At 34.9% G+C, this 20869-nt stretch overlaps 1 protein-coding gene across 1 annotated transcript in view; it reads left to right on the top strand.

Moving 5' to 3' along the window:
• cdi (center divider) overlaps positions 1-19289 on the top strand; it is a 341490-nt gene extending 322201 nt beyond the window's left edge. Inside the window, exons 5-8 of the mRNA XM_069848113.1 lie at positions 4919-5007; positions 7787-8039; positions 14950-15208; positions 17236-19289. Of these exons, the coding sequence (XP_069704214.1) occupies positions 4919-5007; positions 7787-8039; positions 14950-15208; positions 17236-19118 (2484 nt within the window). The 3' untranslated portion in view covers positions 19119-19289. The remainder of the gene's footprint in view (positions 1-4918; positions 5008-7786; positions 8040-14949; positions 15209-17235) is intronic.
• The last annotated feature ends 1580 nt before the right edge of the window (positions 19290-20869 follow it).

Here is a 20869-nt window from a genome sequence, read left to right as displayed (position 1 = left end):
TTAATGATACTTCCACATTCAGTGTCCTTACTGAAATTGTGAATATATTGCATGTTAATATGGAACTGGACTTTCGTAAATGGTGATGCAATGTGCCAAAAGTATTGCCTATTGAAAGAGATGATGCCGATACTGAAAGATCTATCAACTCCTCAAGAACACTGGGACACTGTTTTGAAGACACATAGTCTTCAAAAAGAAAAGAAAGAAAATTGCTGAACACATACATGCTCTTCCAATTAGCAATGCTCATGTGGAGCGAGGTTTTTAAAAAAATGAAGAATCTCTGAACTGACGAGAAGAACCGGATGAGGCAGAACTTGTAAAATCAGAATTCTTAGTAAAGACGAACTTTAATATGTCATGTAGAGAATTTTTTGATTATATTTCAACAAACAAAGAAAGCAACAAGTATTCTTTCAAACATTGTTAATGTAATGAATGTAGAGACATGTATACTTATCAACCCTGTGCTTTTCAAAGTGTACAGACTTATGGTATGTTTTTAATATAAGGTTACACCGCAACAACCAAATAATAACACGAATAATTGATTAATTGAGCGTCAAAATAAAAGTGTATTTGAAATTCATTATAAGTTTATGTGCTTTTCTATTTTTTTTAATGTGTCATGAATTTCCGTGCTCTAGAGTTGGCAACCCTAGACTCCTGCTGCCTATGTGATGTTGTAAGGTAGCAAAAAAAGCCTTATTGGACGTCACTAGCAGTAAATCCATGTTACGCATGAGTGAACCTCAGAAGCAAGATTTAATACATTTTAACGTAAAATTTTAAATGCTGATTTTCGTAAATATAAAAAATATTGGAAACTATATATTTCTATCTATTTTATGTAAATTTTCACACAATTACATGATCATCTTAAACCGTATAAATGAAATCAAAGGTCCTACTTTTGAGATTATAAAGAATGTGCAATCCAGAAAATGAAAGCTCGCCTATGTATTATGGTGCATATTAATTAGTTTAATTTGTGTATATTTAGAATAATAATCAAGGAAATGAACTGTAAAGAGTACCAATACCGTTTGCATCATGATAATGGAACCGAATGGTGTAAAACACATAAAACGTATAATGGAAGAGTATGCGTAATCTTCGTGACACTTCTTGTTAAAAATATAATGGTCTTCTTTTTTTAGAGTAAAACAAAATTTGATTAGCATTATGCTATTTTTTATTGAATGTACAATTACATGTATTAATTACACATTTTAAATTGTGATTTAGTTGAGGTTTTATTAATAATGAACTTCATTCTTTGATGCCAATGAGAATATAGTGTACCTAGTCAACCAACGTAGGTGAATGAGGAGAATATTACAGACCTCTACAAATATAGGAGAGTGGCATTTATTTTATTTTGTTCATTTATTTGTTTGGATATGTGAATTATGTCAATAGAATTGATAAATTTCCAAGTAGACCCATTGGCTGATTGATTGGGTATTGGTTATATGAATGAGAGATATTTAAGAAACATGGTAACAATCCGCTTAGAACCTTGTGTCTTGCATGGTAGGTGTAACCTCGTCACTTAAATGCATCACCTCACAATCCTTGGCTAGCAAACAAACAACAGCAGCAATATAAAGTGCATCTCTAAAGTGTTATAAATTATTCGTTAACAGGTGCCCTTCTTCCTTGTTGGTCAGTTAGTTGGCTCCCCCATCTTCTTTTATATTGGCATATATCCAGACACTTACTGTACTTGGTCAGAGCAGACAAATATTCTGGGTAACTTGGCAATGCGAAAGACTTTCGGCTTCTAGAAGGAACCATAGACTGTTCGGGTCAAGATTTACAAACACCGTTTTTATTATATTACATTTTGTAGAATAAAGTAGCAAGTAATTTATATGATTGAAAGTGTGGTAGCTTAAATAGTATTCGGCTGTTTACATTGTGCTGTATAAATAATTAGATAATTTGAAATATTCAATGGACCTGGGTAACTTCAGGGATAAGATGTAGATTACTGTAGTAATAAGTTGGTAACCTATTTTACAGTAGAGCATCGATTATCCGAATACCGATGAACCGAAACATAGGTTAACTGAAAGCGTTCCAGTTGGCAAATTTGAATTTGCGTGCGCGTCATGTAGAAGTTTCACTAGTGCTGTTTGCGAGATTTAGCGTAAAAAAAGAGAGTCTCAGCTCTTACAAGCAAAAAAAAAAAAAAAAAGTTTGGACTTCTTTTCCTAAACCGTAGGCCAACTTTAATGGCCGTTTTGAACTTGTCAAACTAGGCTAGTCAGTTTTCTGTGTTATTTGTAAGACATGTGATACAAAAGATACACTGTATGTACAGTTTTATGTTTAATATCAGTGTTTCTTTGTTTCATACTGCTCCTATAACACTGGTACAATTTGTTTTCGTAAATGATCAGTTATCTGAAAAATCAGTTATCCGAACACCACCCGTTCCCAATTGTTTCGGGTATCGATGCTCTACTGTATATATTTTTAGCTTCTAAATTGTCTCAATTTTGAAACTGAATTGTTACAACAAAGAGGTAATGTTGTTGTTGTTGTTGTTTTCTAATGCCAGATATTTGACAATAAAGTCATTTGACCTCTTGCACTCCAATATTTTTCAAAGATATTGTCATGGTTAGCCACTGACGCTCAGATTTTGAGATGTTCTGAATCCATTTCTTGATTTGAGTTGCACAATGGACAGTTAGGGGTCTAAAGAGGTAATGTAAATAGCGATATTTTTCTTGATATTCCGTTTTTCCTTTTATAAATCCACCACTTCTCCACTCAGAATCGTCCATAAAGTAAGTAGGCTGTTACATTCATATTGTTGGTGTATTGTCAACAACAAGTGGAATAATTATTGCAGTTAATAAAATTTTCATTTTTTGTCTGCTACATGGACGGTAATTTTTTACCAAACTGGCTCCACTAATCACGAAAATGGAGTGAAAGTTGTATGAGATGTGTAATTTTTGCTTCAAAGAATGGGACTGATTTTCATCATTGATGTTTTTTAACTTTTTAAATTATGTAGACTTTAATTTCAATGGTGAAAGGAATAGAATTATTTTTCTTATTGTTTGTTTAACCTCCCCTGTTATAGTAATTACACACCAATGACTATAGGGGAGGGGACGATTCTATACACACACAAACTAGACATTGACACATTTGTGGGCCTCCCCTAACCTAACGTAGGAGCCTCTACCAAGACATACACAGGACAGAACATTAAAAAGGGACATCCGTCCATACCTGATGCAGGATTCGGACCCACGAATCTTCAGACTACACCTTCTAAGGGGAGCATACCTTAGACTGCATAGCCATTCATCCTGGTGGAATATTAAACTGAGAAATTCAAGTGCATTATTATTACAGAGGAAAATAACAGGCTGTAAAAAGCTTAATATTATGATAAAAATTGTCGTTATATTCCATTTCATGTTTAAAATATGGCATTTAGTTACTTACTAAAATCTCAATCGAAAAAATAAGAATTTATTAGTATGCCAATGAAAGAAAAAAAAAAAGTTGACTTTGAGAGACTTTTTTGTTAGTAAGAAACATATAAGGATTTCATGAAGAATTTGGTACAAAAATATTCAATGACTTGGTTATTTTTTCCTCTTATAGTATGTGTCATCTCTTCTGAACAAAATCAACAATTGTTCCTCGTTATGCTAGAATTTCATCTTGATATCGTTGTTCTTTTCTGCGATTGTCCTGGTGGAATCTTTCCCTTTGCTCACCATATACAGCTCCTAAATTATCAGGAACAGAGATCATGTCGCATGTGTTATACATAGACCTAATAGTTTCCTTCTCATAAGGAGGCTGAGTTATTATAGTACACAATTAGGTCGTAGTGAATTTGATCTTTAGGTGGGAGTTAACCTTCAAATAAGAAAGAGAATATAGTGATGATAATATTTTAAATTTGCATCATCAAGATAAATATGTGCCATGATGATCTAGTTCTGGAGAATGTTTTTTTTTTTCTTTTATGAAGCAACTGTGTTCATATGACATGTTTTGCAATACTCCCTTTTCATTCTCATCTCATTCTTCTTCACATTTTTATCCTTTCTCTCTTCGTCCTTCTACATTTTCTCCTCCCTCCTTTCCAGTCTTCTACTGCTTCCTACTTCCCTCCTTTCTGTCATTCTGCTTCATCCTCCTCATTCTCCCATATTATCCTAATATGTTGGCTCTAGCAAAACTTGTGGAACAATATTTTTTTTTCCATCTTTTATTGTTTTTAACGAGTATTCTCTGAAGACTTGTAAGAATAATTGTTTACATTGATTATGATCGGCATATAATTAAATAATCTATCTCTTCTTCATTCTTTATTTTAGTAAATGAAGAGTCCAGGGAAAAAACACGTTTAGTCACAATTTGCAAATTTTTCAGGAGAGCGTGTATAGTTTATAGACTTGCAGAACTGACAGTTTTTTTCCTGTGCAAGTCTTTCCTCAATATGCTTACAATGTGAAACCAAGTGAGTTTTTCCCTTGTATGATTAAGATATTTTAAAGATCTGAACTTTAAGTGCCATATTCAATTAAAATATAAAAATTACTCAATTTGAACTAAACGTGTTTTTCGTCTGGACCCTTCAAATGTAATGTTTAATATTTTGTAGCTACATTTGAGCCTGTTCAAGCTATATTGAAATAGACGTTAAATATTCGATATAAAATAGGACTTACAAAAATAAATTTTCATCTTACTGTTACTTTATAACATATAATATTTAACATGTAAAACTCATGTTTATGTTTTTATTACAAGTGAAGCATAATTCTTTCCCAAAATTGACTTTTTTTACTTCATCCTGCTTATTTGTAGCTTATAAATATCTCACTTTTCATCCATGCACTTTGTACTAGGTTTTTTTATCCTTTTTCAGAATGTTTTGATAAAAAAGAATGAAGAAAATGGCGAAATGACGGCTGTGGTAGGAGATTTTGGGCTTGCGGCCAAGATTCCTGACCCACTGTAAGTTTATGAGAATTTGAATTATTGCACAATTAAACTTATTATTATGATCTTTTCTTATTTTAAAGCTGTTTGTCTGTATCTCATTTCTCGTGCTTCACCAAATGGTCCTCACGGAAAATGTCATCTTTCTTTGGCCTTCTCCTCTATCCTGCCTGTACTTAAAGCTCATTCTGTGCTTAATACCCATACTGTTGTTTTTTTTTTAAGATTCAACTTTTTTTATTTCTTTGGGCGACTCAATCTTTCTTAATTATATCTTATACCCATTTTTTTAAATTCTTACTTCTCATGGTGTGATATCTCTTTAAAGATTTTATCATTCGACTTTCAGTTCCTTGATTTTTTGCAGATGTTTGGTTTTACATGAACTTATGTAATTCTAATTCTTTTTCAAATTTAATTTACTACCAACAAACTTGAATTACCCCACTGTTTAATCTGGCAAGATTTCATCCACTTGTAGTGGAAGTATTTATACAGGGCAAGTCAAACCAAAGGGGCTGACACGCCTACCCTCTAGTCCAATAAGTGATTTTACGCATAACTAGTGAATTATTTATTTAATGAGATAGAATCTTATTGAATTTCAGAGTAGTTGCTTTAAATGTCTGTGCACATATTGCAGTGTTGCATGAAGTCATGGGATTCTCATTGGAGCTCATTCTCGTTAATAATATCGTGTATTAGCCGTGTACAACGTTTCTTTTTATCAGAAATGGAACATTGTTTCTCGTCACTTATTAAATAATTCAACAACAAAGTGTTTTTAAGGTTATGTAGTCTTCGGAAAAAGCCGTTGAAACTTGTATAAACACAACTTGTACGACTTAGTCTTCAATAGATATGTTTCAATAAGGAAATGAGTTGCTGTATTGTACATGGTCAAAAATGCGTATTTTTCAATACATTCCAGATAGCATATTAACTGAGATGGACGATATTAAATGTCGATGGAATTATGTTGTCATTGTAGGATAACAAATGATTAGAAAACTCACGCATTGTGTCCTAGGCCAGGCTTAGAACTAACTTAAGTTACCAGTATTCTTACAGAGCTGCGAGACTCTTTTGTGGCTAGTATTGCATTGGATTTTCCCAACCTTATATAAAGAATGTAATGGAGGACATTTTGAGCAACTGCTCTGAATTTCAGAAGATTCTCTCCATTTCGTTAAATAAATAATTTACTAGTTATGAGTAAGATTACTTGTCAGGCTGTAGTGCCATGAAAAGGCAAGAATGTTATCGGTGAGAGCTGACGATATGCTTGCTAGATCATAGTGTCAAGAGTCACTGAGATTGCTTGTCTCTTAAGTTTGGCTCGTCCTGTATATTACCTGTTTACATAAAATAATGTTGTGTACCGCAATGTTCTAGTGAAGAGAAATTATTGAAATATGAATTTGACAGACAACTCTTATTTAATATGAATATTAAAACTTAATTCCATATTTCACAGGGATGTATCGAAAAATTCTCAGCCATTCCATCTTCCCTTCTCATAATTAGTCATCTTTGAAGCCCCACTACTTACTAACAAATCAATCATAAAAAATCAGAAACACGTCCAAATCATCTCTTCCTTTATATCTATAGACTAATAACAGTTTTAGAATAAACGAGAGAATGAAACTAGCTATAAAAATTAATTAAAATTCATTTTGGAAATTTAGAAACCTGTCTTACAAGATCTCCCCCGCCCCCCTCCCCACCTGTTATGTGCTGTTCCAAGTATCAGAGGTATCAGCTTCACAAGACTTTATTCTCATGGGGGCAGATAAAAAAGGTATTTTTTTTCTTTCACCATGTTCCACTGAGTGTTAGAGAAGGCCATATGGCCAGGTTAAATAAACCATCATTATTATTATTATTATTATTATTATTATTATTATTATTATTATTATTATTATTATTGTTATTATTATTATTATTATGCCAAAACAAGTACTCGCAATTATGAGGGGCATTTACAGAAAGAAAATACAATTTCATGGAAAGATTTATTGGAACAGATACAGCAAGTGTCGAGTTATTTTTCAACATATTCCCGACCGGAATTGAGACATTTGTCATACCATGGGATCAACTTTTGTATCTTTGTGTTGTAGAAGTCTGCTGCCTGGGATCGGAACCAGTGTGTGACAGCCATCTGCATCTCTCTGTTGATCCCACGGTATGACAAATGTCTCAATTCCAATGGGGAATATGTTGAAAAATAGCTCAACAATTGCTGCATCTGTTACAATAAATCTTTTCATGAAATTGTGATTTCTTTCTGTAAATGACTCTAGGAAAACTTACTTTCTGGACGTCCTCGTAATTGCGCTCCAGTAGCCAAAATTTGTAAAAACAGTTGTTTTAACATTAACATGATGGAAGAAAAAAACTTTTATTTGCCCCCATGAGAATGTTTGCTTGTTAGATGGGGAAACATAATGCAGAATGCATGTTAAATAAAATGATAGAAGATGTTGGTGATTGGCAGCGTTTTCGAGTGAATACGAAATGAATGGTAAATTTTGAAAGACACTGTTCTTTAAAATGCTGTAAATCTGCCATATGGACCTGCCAGCTATAATGTTCTTTAAAGGACGCCATTCTAAGAATTTTTATCACCCTTAAATAATCATCATCCTTGGCCGAGCTTGTAATCTCGAACTTCAAGTTTAATGACATGAAGGCGAAAGTAGGTAGGAAACGTAAAGGGCTAGGCCAGGATCAGTTTATTTGTATCTAAACCTATATTAGGAATGGGATGTAATACTTTGTGTTGCAGAGATGGTTATCGGTTACCCACAGTTGGGTCTCCTTACTGGATGTCACCAGAGTGCCTCAAGGGTCAGTGGTATGATGAGAAGTCGGATGTGTTCTCATATGGAATTGTTCTGTGTGAACTAATTGCGCGAGTGGAAGCTGACCCAGACATATTGCCCAGAACGGAGAACTTCGGCCTGGATTATCTTGCTTTTAGTGAGATGTGTGGCCCATGTCCACCAGAATTTCTGAAACTGGCATTTTCTTGTTGTACTGTGAGTACTTTTCAAAACATGTTTTGTCTTAATTAAGTTTAATTGAAGGTAATTTCAAAGACACTTTTTCTGATAAGTCAAGTATATTATATTCATGGAGAAAGGTAGTCAGTCTGAACTTATCTTTTACTAATGAATAAGGTATTACAATCTCATTTAATATAATTTAACAAACGTTTTCAACCTTAAAAGATCATCTTCAGGTTAGGTGAAATGTGCATTGAACACATTTAAATATATAGAAAACAAGATCATGTTATTTTACATTGAAACTATTCTAATTTGCACAAACTTCCTCTCATGAAAGTCATTATGAAGTTAAAATTGTTAAAATCTGTAAGCCACAGTAAAAGCATACAAATGAAAATATTACATATTCTAAGATTGGTGAGAAGTAATAATGACAATGACAAATACCTCTGATATGTACATCTATTATCAGGCAATACATGTCATTTGACGATATGTGTCAGAGGAAGAACAGTAGTTTATTTACATCTGAAGTCTATAAGGTTTGAGAACAGGAGTTGTACCATTTATAGTTGGCTTTATGCATCACGAAGGTTAGCACAAAAACTGTTGAAATATCAGGACAGGAAAATGTATGGAAACTACAAGATTGGAATTACACATATGCTTTGGAATATGTTGCGAGAAAATCGGACACTCTTAGATCTTCTCCTAGGGAAGCTGGATGTTACGTAGAGTGATTTTCGATACAAAACCGACAAATCATACTTACAAAAATTAAATTTCTTGCACCTGACTGAACCATACTCATTTTGCTGTACTGACAGTGAGTAATCGGATGAAAACTTCCAGCAGTAGATGATGATGATGATGGTTATTGCGTCTCCCGTAGGTCAGTGAAAGATGGGGCACATCATTCTGCTGATTCATGTTTGATTTCCAGTACTAACTTGAATGGATAATTGTGGTGGAGAAGAGAAATAAGTAAAAAAATTCAAAGCAAGTAGACTTTATGGCATGTAAAATATTTAAATAGGAAAATATTTGGGGCTAAGAGGGATGAAGTTACAGGAGAATGGAGAAAGTTACACAATTCAGAACTGCATGCATTGTATTCTTCACCTGACATAATTAGGAACATTAAATCCTGACATTTGAGATGAGCAGGGCATGATGTAGCACGTATGGGTGAATCCAGAAATGGATATAGAGTGCTAGTTGGGAGGCCAGAGGGAAAAAGATCTTTGGGGAGACCGAGACGTAGATGGGAGGATAATATTAAAATGGATTTGAGGGAGGTGGGATATGATGACAGAGACTGGATTAATCTTGCTCAGGATAGGGACCAATGGTGGGCTTATGTGAGGGCGGCAATGTACCTCCAGGTTTCTTAAAAGCTATAAATAAATACAGTAAGTAAGTAAAATATTTAATAATTCTACAGCTTCACCATCAATATAGAATTTCTTTAATTCAAATAATATTTTGTGTAATATATTTTTAAAATCCTACACACCCAAAATTCCGTGTCCTTTCTGTTTAGTCGTTTTCCAAATTCTTCTGTGTTCTCTATATTTAAATCACAGCCAACCATCAAATAATATCATAGAGAATCTCAGAATAAGCCGTTACCACTTGTGTTGCATGACGTGCATATTCTTTCGTAAATAAGTATCAAACTATCCAGCAAAAGTATTAGTCACGCTCGTTATAGAGTAGCCTATCACAGTAAAGATTAATTTCTTTCCCCAAACACAAGTCTGGAATGTTACACATAAAACTTGTGTAAAAAAAATTACAGTCATTTGTTTATTAATGAAAAAATAAACTGAAAACTACTGGAAATACAGTAAATTACAATACAGATTATTGAAGGTAATTATTTAATAATTATTTTACTAGACTTTGTCATAACATCACTCGTCCCAGAAACACTTGGATGGATGTTATTAGAAAATGGATGGCAGAAAAATGTTTAGAAGAGAAGGACTGGGGAGACAGAGCAGAATGGAGGAAGGAAATAAAAGGGAATAAACTTTGACACAGGGAGATGTATTTACATTGTATATCTGTTCATGATGATGATTTTACTTATAGGTTGTGTTATCATTACACTATCCATTCCTGAGTAATCAATAGTTGAAGATATCTTGGAGCTGGATCTTACAGTTAAATCTAACGTAACACCGTTTTTGTCAAATAATCCTTCCACATAGATATATTTACATTAAAAAGTACTTGTCTATGCCATTAGTGGTAGGTAAAATCTGAAAACAGATTTGGAAAACTGGAAGGCCAATACATATTTTGTCTTCATTTTTCTATTTACACTTTTAACACCAGGAAACAGGAAACCAGAAGATAGCGCAGGATCTCCACTAGGCTTTGGACAATGAAGCACAAGACTTCGAAACTAGTCAAGCAAGTTAAATCCTAAAGATTAACACAGTAAAGAAGTTAGAAATGTAATCAGTGACATATTTTGTATACAATATATGCATATCCGTCTTTTACATCTTCTGTTGTAATTGTAATTATTTTTTAGGCATAATTACCCATAGACATAGACGTATTTATGTGAAAAAATTCCCTATTATTGTTTCTGATGTTTAACTGCCAGATTTTGAAATGTCAGACAATCAAAATAGGGATGGAACTATAAGGAGTGAGTTTTTTAATGGCAGGCATAGTTATTTATCTGAGCCTTCATGCTAATTTTGAATAGGGCCAGTGCATTCTTTTGCTTTGAAGCTGTTTATCCTGGTTACAACAGATTGATTAGATTCTCTATGCTTAATAAACTTAAGTACGCAAAGATACTGTAACAATTTTTAAAATGGCTTAAATTGAAAGCTACATGGACAGAACATGCCGCATTTAAAGGATGACTGTAGTATTTAACTTAATTAACACATGGTTTATAATTTAAGTTCATTAAGTGAGCAACTGCAAGAGCCTAGAGGAGGGTTGGCAACTCGGCAGGCAAGATTGGCAGCAGATGAATGACAATGAAGGCAAGCCTAGATCATATATGTAACAGAAAACTCATCACTATATTAAAATCGCCAGCACTTTGAAGAGCACAACTGCCAGGATCGCTACCCCATCCGCCGTAAATGAACACGAGATGGCAGTACAGTCGCTAATGCAATTTAAATGGGAATTATGATGTGACTCCTTATGTAACAACTAGATGGTAGCATAGTAAACCTGACAAAAGTTGTTAACCTCAAAGCCTATAAGGCCGACCTATCTGGGTATATAATCATATTATGATCTAGGAGGCAAGTCCCAAAGAAGTAAGAGCGCATCGGACAGAGCAAACGTGAATTTAGAAAAAATTACTTAGAAATACAAAGGTAAAATTTTTTAAGGAAGGGAATCGGTCCATGGCTAATTTCTTTTAGATCTGATCCCAACATTTGTCTTAGCACCCGAGGGAAACCACGGAAAACCAAGGGCAGGATGAGTTGTTGTACTGACGACTAAGCTAATTAGCCTAAATGATGACAATTATAATTATTATAACTATTATTATCATTGCTAAAACTCCAGTTGTGAACGAAATTCCTCCATGGAAATGGGTGATTCCAGAACATAACATACAAATTCCAGGAAATCATTCCAAAAATGATCATCCATACATTCTTAAGTCAGATGCCATTGAACTACTCTGCAGCACATGTAAGGATCACGTTCAAATTTATACAGATGGATCTCTAAATCCTAATAATGGGACATCAGAAGCAGGGTATTATATTCCAAAATATCAAGAAAGTTATTTCATACCATGTTCATCTCCTCCAGTTTTGACACTGAATTGCTAGCTATTGATGCTGCTCTTCAGTGTGTTACTCAAATTTCTGGAAAATCTATTTGCATACTTACCGACTCCAATGTAATGTAATTAAATATGTACCAAACCTATACGCATATAGAATTATTCCAATTCGGAAACAACTAAGTAAACTAAAAAACTCCAAAAGGAAATAATATTTCAATGGATACCTAGTCATTGTGGCATATCTGGAAATGAGAAAGTCGATAATATTGCAAAACAGGCAACATATTTGCAACCAAGACCTCTTCAAGTGATATCTCTATCCAGTGCTTTTGCTTCAGTAAAGTCTCATTTTATAAACCTATGGATCAACAATTCTCTTCTGACAAAGGAAAAATTTTACATTCTGTACAAAAGAAACCAGATGACCTGGAAATCTACAAAAACTTGCCCAGACATGTTCAAACATTTTTAACAAGAGCCAGAACAGGTCACATTGTTACACAATTGTACTTACACCGATTTCACACTTCTGATAATCCTACTTGTCTGTGGTGTAATAATCATGATGAAGATCTGGAACACATTCTTCTATACTGTCCATCCATAAACCACAAAAGAAGTCAATTAAAATCATCAGTACCAGTTGCAGAAGACACAGCCCTGCAGTATATATTGACTACATCCCCAACTCTGACTACTAGCAACAGGCATCTATAATGAACACCGATCAAAATACTCCTCAGTTGTCGTGAAAAACAACTGAATAGACTACAGTGGACAGCTGGATACATTAAGAAGATAGATTTGATGATTGATTGATAACTGTGGAGCTGGAACCATTGATGTACTCCTATATGAAACGTATTTTATCACTGGCCACTATGTGGTACATACCCTGCTGAAAGTTCGTCATATACATCGTGCGGGATGATGTTACTTCATGCTAGCATGTTGACAACGCATTTTGGTCTGCAGTACACCCTATCAAATAACTATACTTTGTTCTATAATGTCTGACAGGAGAAGTAAACATTGCCGGGAGAGGAAGAGAGAAGTATAATTGCTATTTAACCAGTGGCAGAGGTCTCATTCCATGCTTATCTTGAAATTGGGCAGGGGTAGAATGTTTCAGATCGCCCAACTTCAAGTCAAGCGTGGAATGAGACCTCTGCCATTGGTTGACTAGCAGTTATACTGCTCTCATCTTCTGCTGGCAATGTTTACATCTCTTGTCAGACGTTGTGGAACGAAGTATAGTTACAGAATGGAACAAGACAGACTGGAAGGAAAAACACGAATGCATTATGTGCAGAATGGAATGAGATGGACCGCTTACAAAACACGAGACAGCTGGATGGTTCCTACATTTAATATTTCGTAATGTTCCTTTTTTCTAATGATCCTTCCATATAGATGTTTCTTATTCATTTCTTAAATACCGGTATTTGATTCAAAGATTCCCAGATGTGGTTAATGAAGGTGAGCATGACAGATTTGAGGAATTTGCAGCTCACAAACGTGATACTTTTCCTGAATACATTATAAATAGATCTAGAATATACACGTATTATGAAATGGGGCCAAGAATTGTCGATTTTAGAAATGAAAGTGAGTCTAAAACTTTCAGTAAAGTTGTGTTTGCAGTATTAAGTGTACCCCACAGTGACTCTCCTACGGAAGAGTCTTCAGTGTTGTGAGAAAAAATCAGACATAAGTCAGGCCTGGAATCATTTCTGATCAAATCAAGATTACATCACAAGAAGAAGTATGCTTCAATAAATTTGCAGAAAAGCAGCTACTAGATGTAAAACATGCCACAAGGCACTTTTTTTTTGTCAGAAGCAATGACAGATAACGTGTAATTATAATATATATAATACACTTGATATACTTTGTCAGAAGGTGGGGGAGGGCACTCGCATGAACACTGAGATTACTGATAACTAGGGGGCGGATGTTGATGACCTAAAAATCTACTTAAAATTATCATTAAATGCCCTTAAACTAATGAAAAATTACATAAAATTAAAAGAAAATGACATTTAAATATTATTCACCATACTCACACCACAACTTCTAAAAAATTAGTCACCTTGTTTCAATGACTGCCCTGCAAATCTCGGAGAAAGGAGGCAACTTCCTGGAATTTGGTTAAGATAAAGGAAAAGAACATGCAACAAAATGAAAGTTTTAAGGGAAAACTATAGATTTTAATGAGGGTTTACAATGTGTTTCAATCAGGGATGGTTCATGTCAGTGCCTTCATTCTTCATCTCCTCCTCCTGCGCTTCACTTTTGTTACCAGATCTTCCAGATGAGGGAGTGTGAATGACAAAACAAATTGTGGGTGCAGCGTGCATTCTTGCAATCTTTGTGTTAAAAATACTGTCTACTATAGTAGACATCCTTTCCGAACCATGTTGAGGACACAACATCCTGTCCAGGACATGGTGAAAGTTTCCCTCCTTCCAAAAATAAATTCTAAAGATACCCTCGTATCGACAAAAGAACAGTAGCAGTCAAAGTCCTCACTTAAACTAAGCTGCTGTCAAGCATTTTATATTACTTCTGTTGTGTAAAGTGAGGCCTTCAGTGGAATGAGGGATGGACTTTGAGTTTGTTCCAAACTATAAAACTCAAATTTCACTGTTATTCATTTATTCAGTAGATAATTACTACTGACTTATTTGCTTAGAAAATGATTTAACAGACCTATCGGTAAAGAAGAAAGTAAAATGCATTCCAAATGATCTAAAAGTTCTTCAAAGTATTAAAAATGACGAAAAAAATATAAAAATGACCTATTAGTTCAAAAACGTCAAAAATGCAAAAAATGCAATATAAGAAATTACTTTTTTACGTTGATATTAATATAGAAAGGATTTCTATATTAATAGGCATCATCCTAATGTGAAAAATAAGATGACTTTTCATCAACATTCGCCCCCTACTGATAACCTACTTGAAAGGTTGGCATCTCTGTATATATATTTAATAATTAATATGTAACCAGCTGCATACAGTATTATTTAATTATGTTATTTGTCATAGATAAATTCCATTATTTACAGGCCATTTTCATTGTTTACATGTCATTTCCATACTTTAAGTTTATGAATAATAGCAATAGCATCAAATATGCTTGTTATTTTTCAGTTTGAACCCAAGAGTCGCCCGTCATTCACAGAAATTGTAACTCAATTAGACCAGATAATCAAAGATTTCCAGAAGACAAAGCAACAAGATACAAATGGCAGCGAGAAAAGATTACTACCATGTGTGAGTTTGGGTTCAGAAGACAAGACCGGAAAAGTTGCATCAAGTCTAGGTGCTCGCAGTGAAGAAGTCATACCTACCAGCGCAGCTGAGGCAGAGGCCTTACTTGAGAATAGGGACACAGCGCAGCTAAAGAAATGTGAGTTTTTTTTTTATTTTATAGCTAATAGTTTTGAGGTAACATTGAAATTACATAATTTCAGTGTATGTTATAACTTGAGTAATATGTGATGTATCTCACATAGGATGATGCCTTTCCAGAGAAGTCTGAGCCTGAAGCCCATCATCATGTTCCCTTATCCATCCTTGCTTCCTTCCTTTTGCTATTTAACGTAAGCATAATGACCAGCTTAGGATTATGTCAAATTTATATGTAGAACTGACGTTCAAGATGTTCTTAGAAATTACCATAAATAATTAAGGAGAACGTTTCTCAGAATATTAATTGAAGAACTAGTATCTCTTCTCATCGAAATTAATGTTAATCGAAAATACTTTAAAATTAATTGCCGACTTGGATGAATTGTACAGGTTTCAGGGATCTTAATCTAACAGTTCCAACCCTTTGCAGCATAGTTGTTGTTCAGAAGAACCACCATTTTCTTTCTGTCTAAATTTTATGCCACAGATATTTCACCTAGGAACCACCTCTTGAGTATACATAGAGGTGCCATCTATGTTTTGAAATTGTGTGGAGAGTTTAAATGTTGAAAAAAAAAAATTGATCGAAGCTTTGTTATGATCCATGAAATGAAAAACATAAAAAATTAATTTGTGCAAAGGGTTAAATGAAAAGAAAACTGTAAATGTTGTAATACTGAGAGTTCAAAACCATACTGTAAATACATAAAAATATACATACATACATGATATGTGCCTGCACTCACACCCACATATACATGTATGCACACTCACAAGTATATTTATTACATGCCCATTGATGTATGCATACACATGCAGAGAGAGAGAGAGAGAGCGAGGGGGTGAGGGGGAGAGACTTTACCTAGGTTCCAACGAAAAACCAGACCTATATAAACAACTTGGCTATTATTACTTCTTCAATTGTTCATTTTTACACACAAATTATTGATATGGACTATGTACAAAATGAATACTTAAAAAAGTTACAGTAGCCACAATAGCCAAATTTGGGTTTGCTTTCATGTTAGACCTTAGGCAAAGGTTATGACTAACCCTAAACATGCGCATAATTGTATGTACATGTGTGCGCATGCGCAAGTGAGTCGTCGTACATGTTATTTATACATATGTCTACAAATATGCACACTTCTGTACATGTACAGTAGAACCTCTATTATTCGTGGTAATGAAGGGGGTGGGCTAAACGGTTAATCGAAAAAATCGGATAATCCGTACCATAAAAGATTTTCGTAAATTTAATAAATAATAGCCCTTTTACACTTTCGTAATTCCCTTCGCGTTGTTGCGCTTAACATGCTAGATAGTGGATCAGATGTTTACTAATTTAAGTCTGGTTATCAAGGACGGGTTTTTAAGGGGCAAGGAAATTCCTTGCAGTGGCTGTCTGTGGAAAGATATGAGTAGTAGAGGTCTCGTGTTGTAGGTTTACGTACTTTATACACTCCAAACCCGTATTTTGATGCTATTTCAGCCACGGTTTCTCTTTCACAAACCTTATTTACACTTTTTTTTTCGATTCTTAGCACAATGAGATTTCTTTTGACACTGGTAGAAAACATTTCATATAGAAGTTATACAGTACGACAATTCGAACAGTAGACCATATTGTGTAAGGGGTAAGGCTTGTAATAACGCTCTATAGAAAAAAAATAACGTGATAATACAATGTACAGTAATTCATTTATTTCTGCAGCAAAAAAAAAAAAAAAAAAAAGTGAGAGAAAGACAGACGGTTAATGCACCAATCGGTTAATAGGATGACGGATAATCGGGGTTCTACTGTATACATATTCGTACATGGTTCAAGCATGCACACACACATTAATAGTAGTAATGATAATGATAGTAGTAAAATGATATGTTACAGAAGAGTCTCTTACTCTCACTCTCTCCCTCGTCGTCCTTTTATCTTGATGCCCTTGAAATTTTTAGTAGTTTATAAATTCCCGTTTTACATTATTTGAGACAGATGTGATTTACAAATCAATATCTTTTTTTTTCTAGCAAATCATCGGCGATCCCTTTCAGAAGATGTTGGCTGTGTTGTTTTCCCACCACATACTGCACCAAGTGATAAAGCACGCTGCCACTTTGTGCTTCCAAGGCAGCAGTCTATAGACACACAGCTACTTACCCCCAAACACGTTGGCGAGAGCATGGTGAAACAGGACCCTCACTACAAACCAATGTCCACAGGAGACAAGTCATCAAGAACAAATCCATTTGCAACTTTGTCACAATTCAGAGGTGTCAAGAAGATATTGGGAGGACTGAACAAAGGTGGAAGTCCCAATGCGTACGTGTCTGGGGCTGGAGCAGACTTGTTCTCATCTTGCTTCGAACTGCCATCACCGTTCTATGGACCTACACCTCCTAGCACACCAACTGGAGACCCTTCTGTAGATGCCTCGAATACAGATGGACCAGGCAAAAGTGATTCCCCGTCCTTAGATGAGAAAAGGTGTTTATCACCTCTGAATACAAGTGTGAGTTCCTCAGTCTCGAGCTCTCGCAAGCTAACACAACAACCCCTATCCTTGCCAGCATCCCCGACTCTAATGCGTAGAAGAATTCTAACAAATTCCGGCCTAGTACCACCTCCATTGTTGACACAGAACTTATCTCCTCCGTTACCGTCCTCATGTGAAGAAAGCCACAATGATGAGAAAATACCAAAGAAATCAGTATTGAAGTGTTCGGAGGAATCTTCTGGTAGAAGATCCTCTGGTCTAGCAACATCGAAGAAGAACAAAGCAGTAGCAGCTAGTTCATTATTTACACACCCTTTGTTCAAGAACAGCGAATGTAATTCAAAGACTGAAAGAGTTCAAAAAGGAGTAGGCGTGTCGTCCACCCTGCTCCAGCTACCTCAATCACAGACACAGCATCCCCTGCTTCTGAATCAGAGAGTGTGTTCTTCTAGCCTCAATTTGGCTGAATCAGGTCTATTGCTATCAGAAGATCCAGGTGGTGGATTAGGTTTCACATCAACTGTTCTACGACGTCGAGGTTCTTGTGAATCTGGATTCTTCAGCAGTGTCGGTGAAGACTTTGGTTGCACAGCTGGAGATCTGTTATCTCCCTCAGAATTTCCAGGAATCCACACGTCCACCCGCAGTCACCACACTGCATCATCTGCAACACTGTCATCATCATCGGCAGCTTCTTCCTTATTCTTGCTTGATGATTCTGCTGTCTCAACAACGACTGTCAGTTCTTTGAGGTCTGGCAGTGGTGAATTAGGAGATCTGGACGATCTAGCAACATCTGGAGCAACTGGTGGAGTGTTGACACGTAATGCAGCACATCATTCATTGTTGTTTGCTGCAAAGCGTTCATCATCTATATATACAGACAGTTCAGAAGATATTTCAAGTTTAGGTGGGGGGGACCTATCTTACTGGGAAGACAGAAGTTTTAGTGGCTTAGGCGGTCAGCCTCAGCAGATAAGTAAAATTGTTGAGTATTTTGAGCGTAAGCAGAGTTGCAATAACACAAGTTTAGTGGATGGTGATAATGCACCTTCTTCAGTGTGGGACCTTCAAGAGTCGCAAGTTCCCTCCAAACACCAAAGAGACATGATGTTCCATCAGGCCGGATTTGGAACTAGGAATTCACCAATGGAATTTGCAAGGAGGATGGAAGGTGCGAGTCTCAATGATGCAATGCGTTCCTCAAAAATTGCCCTTCTTAGAAAATCACTTGAAAAAGTGACAGGAGCAAATTTATCCTCAGGACCTGCACAACAGTCTCAGATGTTGGCACAGTCACAGGTTAGTTTGATGCAGGGAGAAAAGTGTGTAAAGAGGAATGTAACAGCAACACAGAGACTGATGATATGTGAGGGTGCTGTACGGTCAAAGCTACCTCTCTTTGACAAGAAATAGTGTCTGAGGTGAGAGAGAGATTAGTTAATCCATTGAAAATTGTCCTGCCAGTGATGAAGACTAATATATCTATAAATATAAATATGTATCTATATATGTCTGGTTATAAATTGGTGCCAGTAATATTTTTGTTTATAAAGAATTAAGGTAATAAAACAGTATTACCCCGTACTTGTTATATTTCATTATACTTGACAAGTTAATACATTTTAATTTGGTTGGTTAGTGTGAGAGTAATGATGGGAACTGAATTATTCGAATAAATTCACTTAGAACAACATATTATTTGCTACAAAACATGTTTCGCATATTGAAACTTGTGGCAATTAAATTAGTAAAAAGTGTGAATGGCTTTGCAGTAAATGCTGGTAATGGGGAAGATGTTATTCAAATGGGCAGCTAATATGAATATAACGTAATGAAGGTTTATATCCATGTAAGAAATTATAAAATTAAAGAAATAGCACCCAAATACCAAAAACCAAACTTTATTTTTTTACATTGTAGAGAACAAATAGAAGAAATGTCATATTTCATTCTCGGTTGTTAATGGTTTATAGGAGATGATAATTTATCTTTTTTCTGTTCTGAATAAAATATCTGACTTTGCTTCTTACTGTATTCCTGTTTCGATAAAGATTTGCTCTTTCTAGGATCAGATAATCTTACATAAAAATATGTATCTAGTTCTTTTCTATCCTCTTCTCTTATTCTTTATATACACTTCCAGCTTCATTTAAACTAAAGTTGCAAATGCTTGATTTTTATTAGCAAAATATTGTCTAACCATAATATGGTTCTTGATCTTCATGAAATTCTCTCTTGAAAGGAATTTGCGATTAGTTTTTATTTCAACACATTTGAACGATAGTATTCTCTTACTTGGATATAAACTAATTTCAGGATGATTTGTATACAGTGGCGGTGCCAACACTTTAATTGGTGTGGGGATGGGGAGAAATTGGGTGGGCATAACTTAATTGAGGAGGACAATCCTTCTTCCTTGTGCCCCACACCGTAGAAATTTTTATGAAAATATTAATACTAGTCAAGAAAATGTTTCTATATACTGTTAGTATACGACTCATTTTTCATACTACTAAATGCGAATCAACAATGAAGAAAAGAAAGCTAAAATGTTGGTGAAGATTTAACAAATTGAAACTTAAACGTTATTCTTTCATGCGCAGTGATAAGAGAAATTGTGAAAGTAATTGCTAAAGAGAACACTGAATATAACAATTTTATTCCAGTAAGGAGTAAGTTTAAATTGGAAGTGTTCTGAAACAGGTTTTGGTTTCACTTCATGTAGGGTAAGAGAGCAGAACAGTGAGCAGTGTTTAACTATTGAAGGGCACTAGCCCACTGAATTCTTTCCTTCCACTGGTACCGCCCCTGTTTTATGTGGATGATTGTGTTATTTCTATGCATTAATCTAAAACTGCTATTTTTTCTTATATTTTACTGAAATATAATTTTCTTCACTTGTGAATTGATCATACATTATAAAAGTGAAAGTGCAATTTAAACACATTGTTAGAGAGTTAATCACTTCTTAAAAGATAACTTACATAGTGTAATTCTCTCTGTTGTTTACCTTACAAAATTGTCTTTATTATAAAGCAGTGATATTTGAAAAGTCTATATATCCTCTCCTACCATAAGCCACAATTTGGAAATCATTTACCCTTTAATATAAATTAATACACAGTTCTGCTCAGTAAACAAAACTATTCCAATTTTATTTATTT

Source organism: Periplaneta americana, chromosome 15 (assembly GCF_040183065.1).
Source record: "Periplaneta americana isolate PAMFEO1 chromosome 15, P.americana_PAMFEO1_priV1, whole genome shotgun sequence".
NCBI lineage: Eukaryota > Metazoa > Arthropoda > Insecta > Blattodea > Blattidae > Periplaneta > Periplaneta americana.
This window is presented reverse-complemented; position numbering and strand designations above follow the sequence as displayed.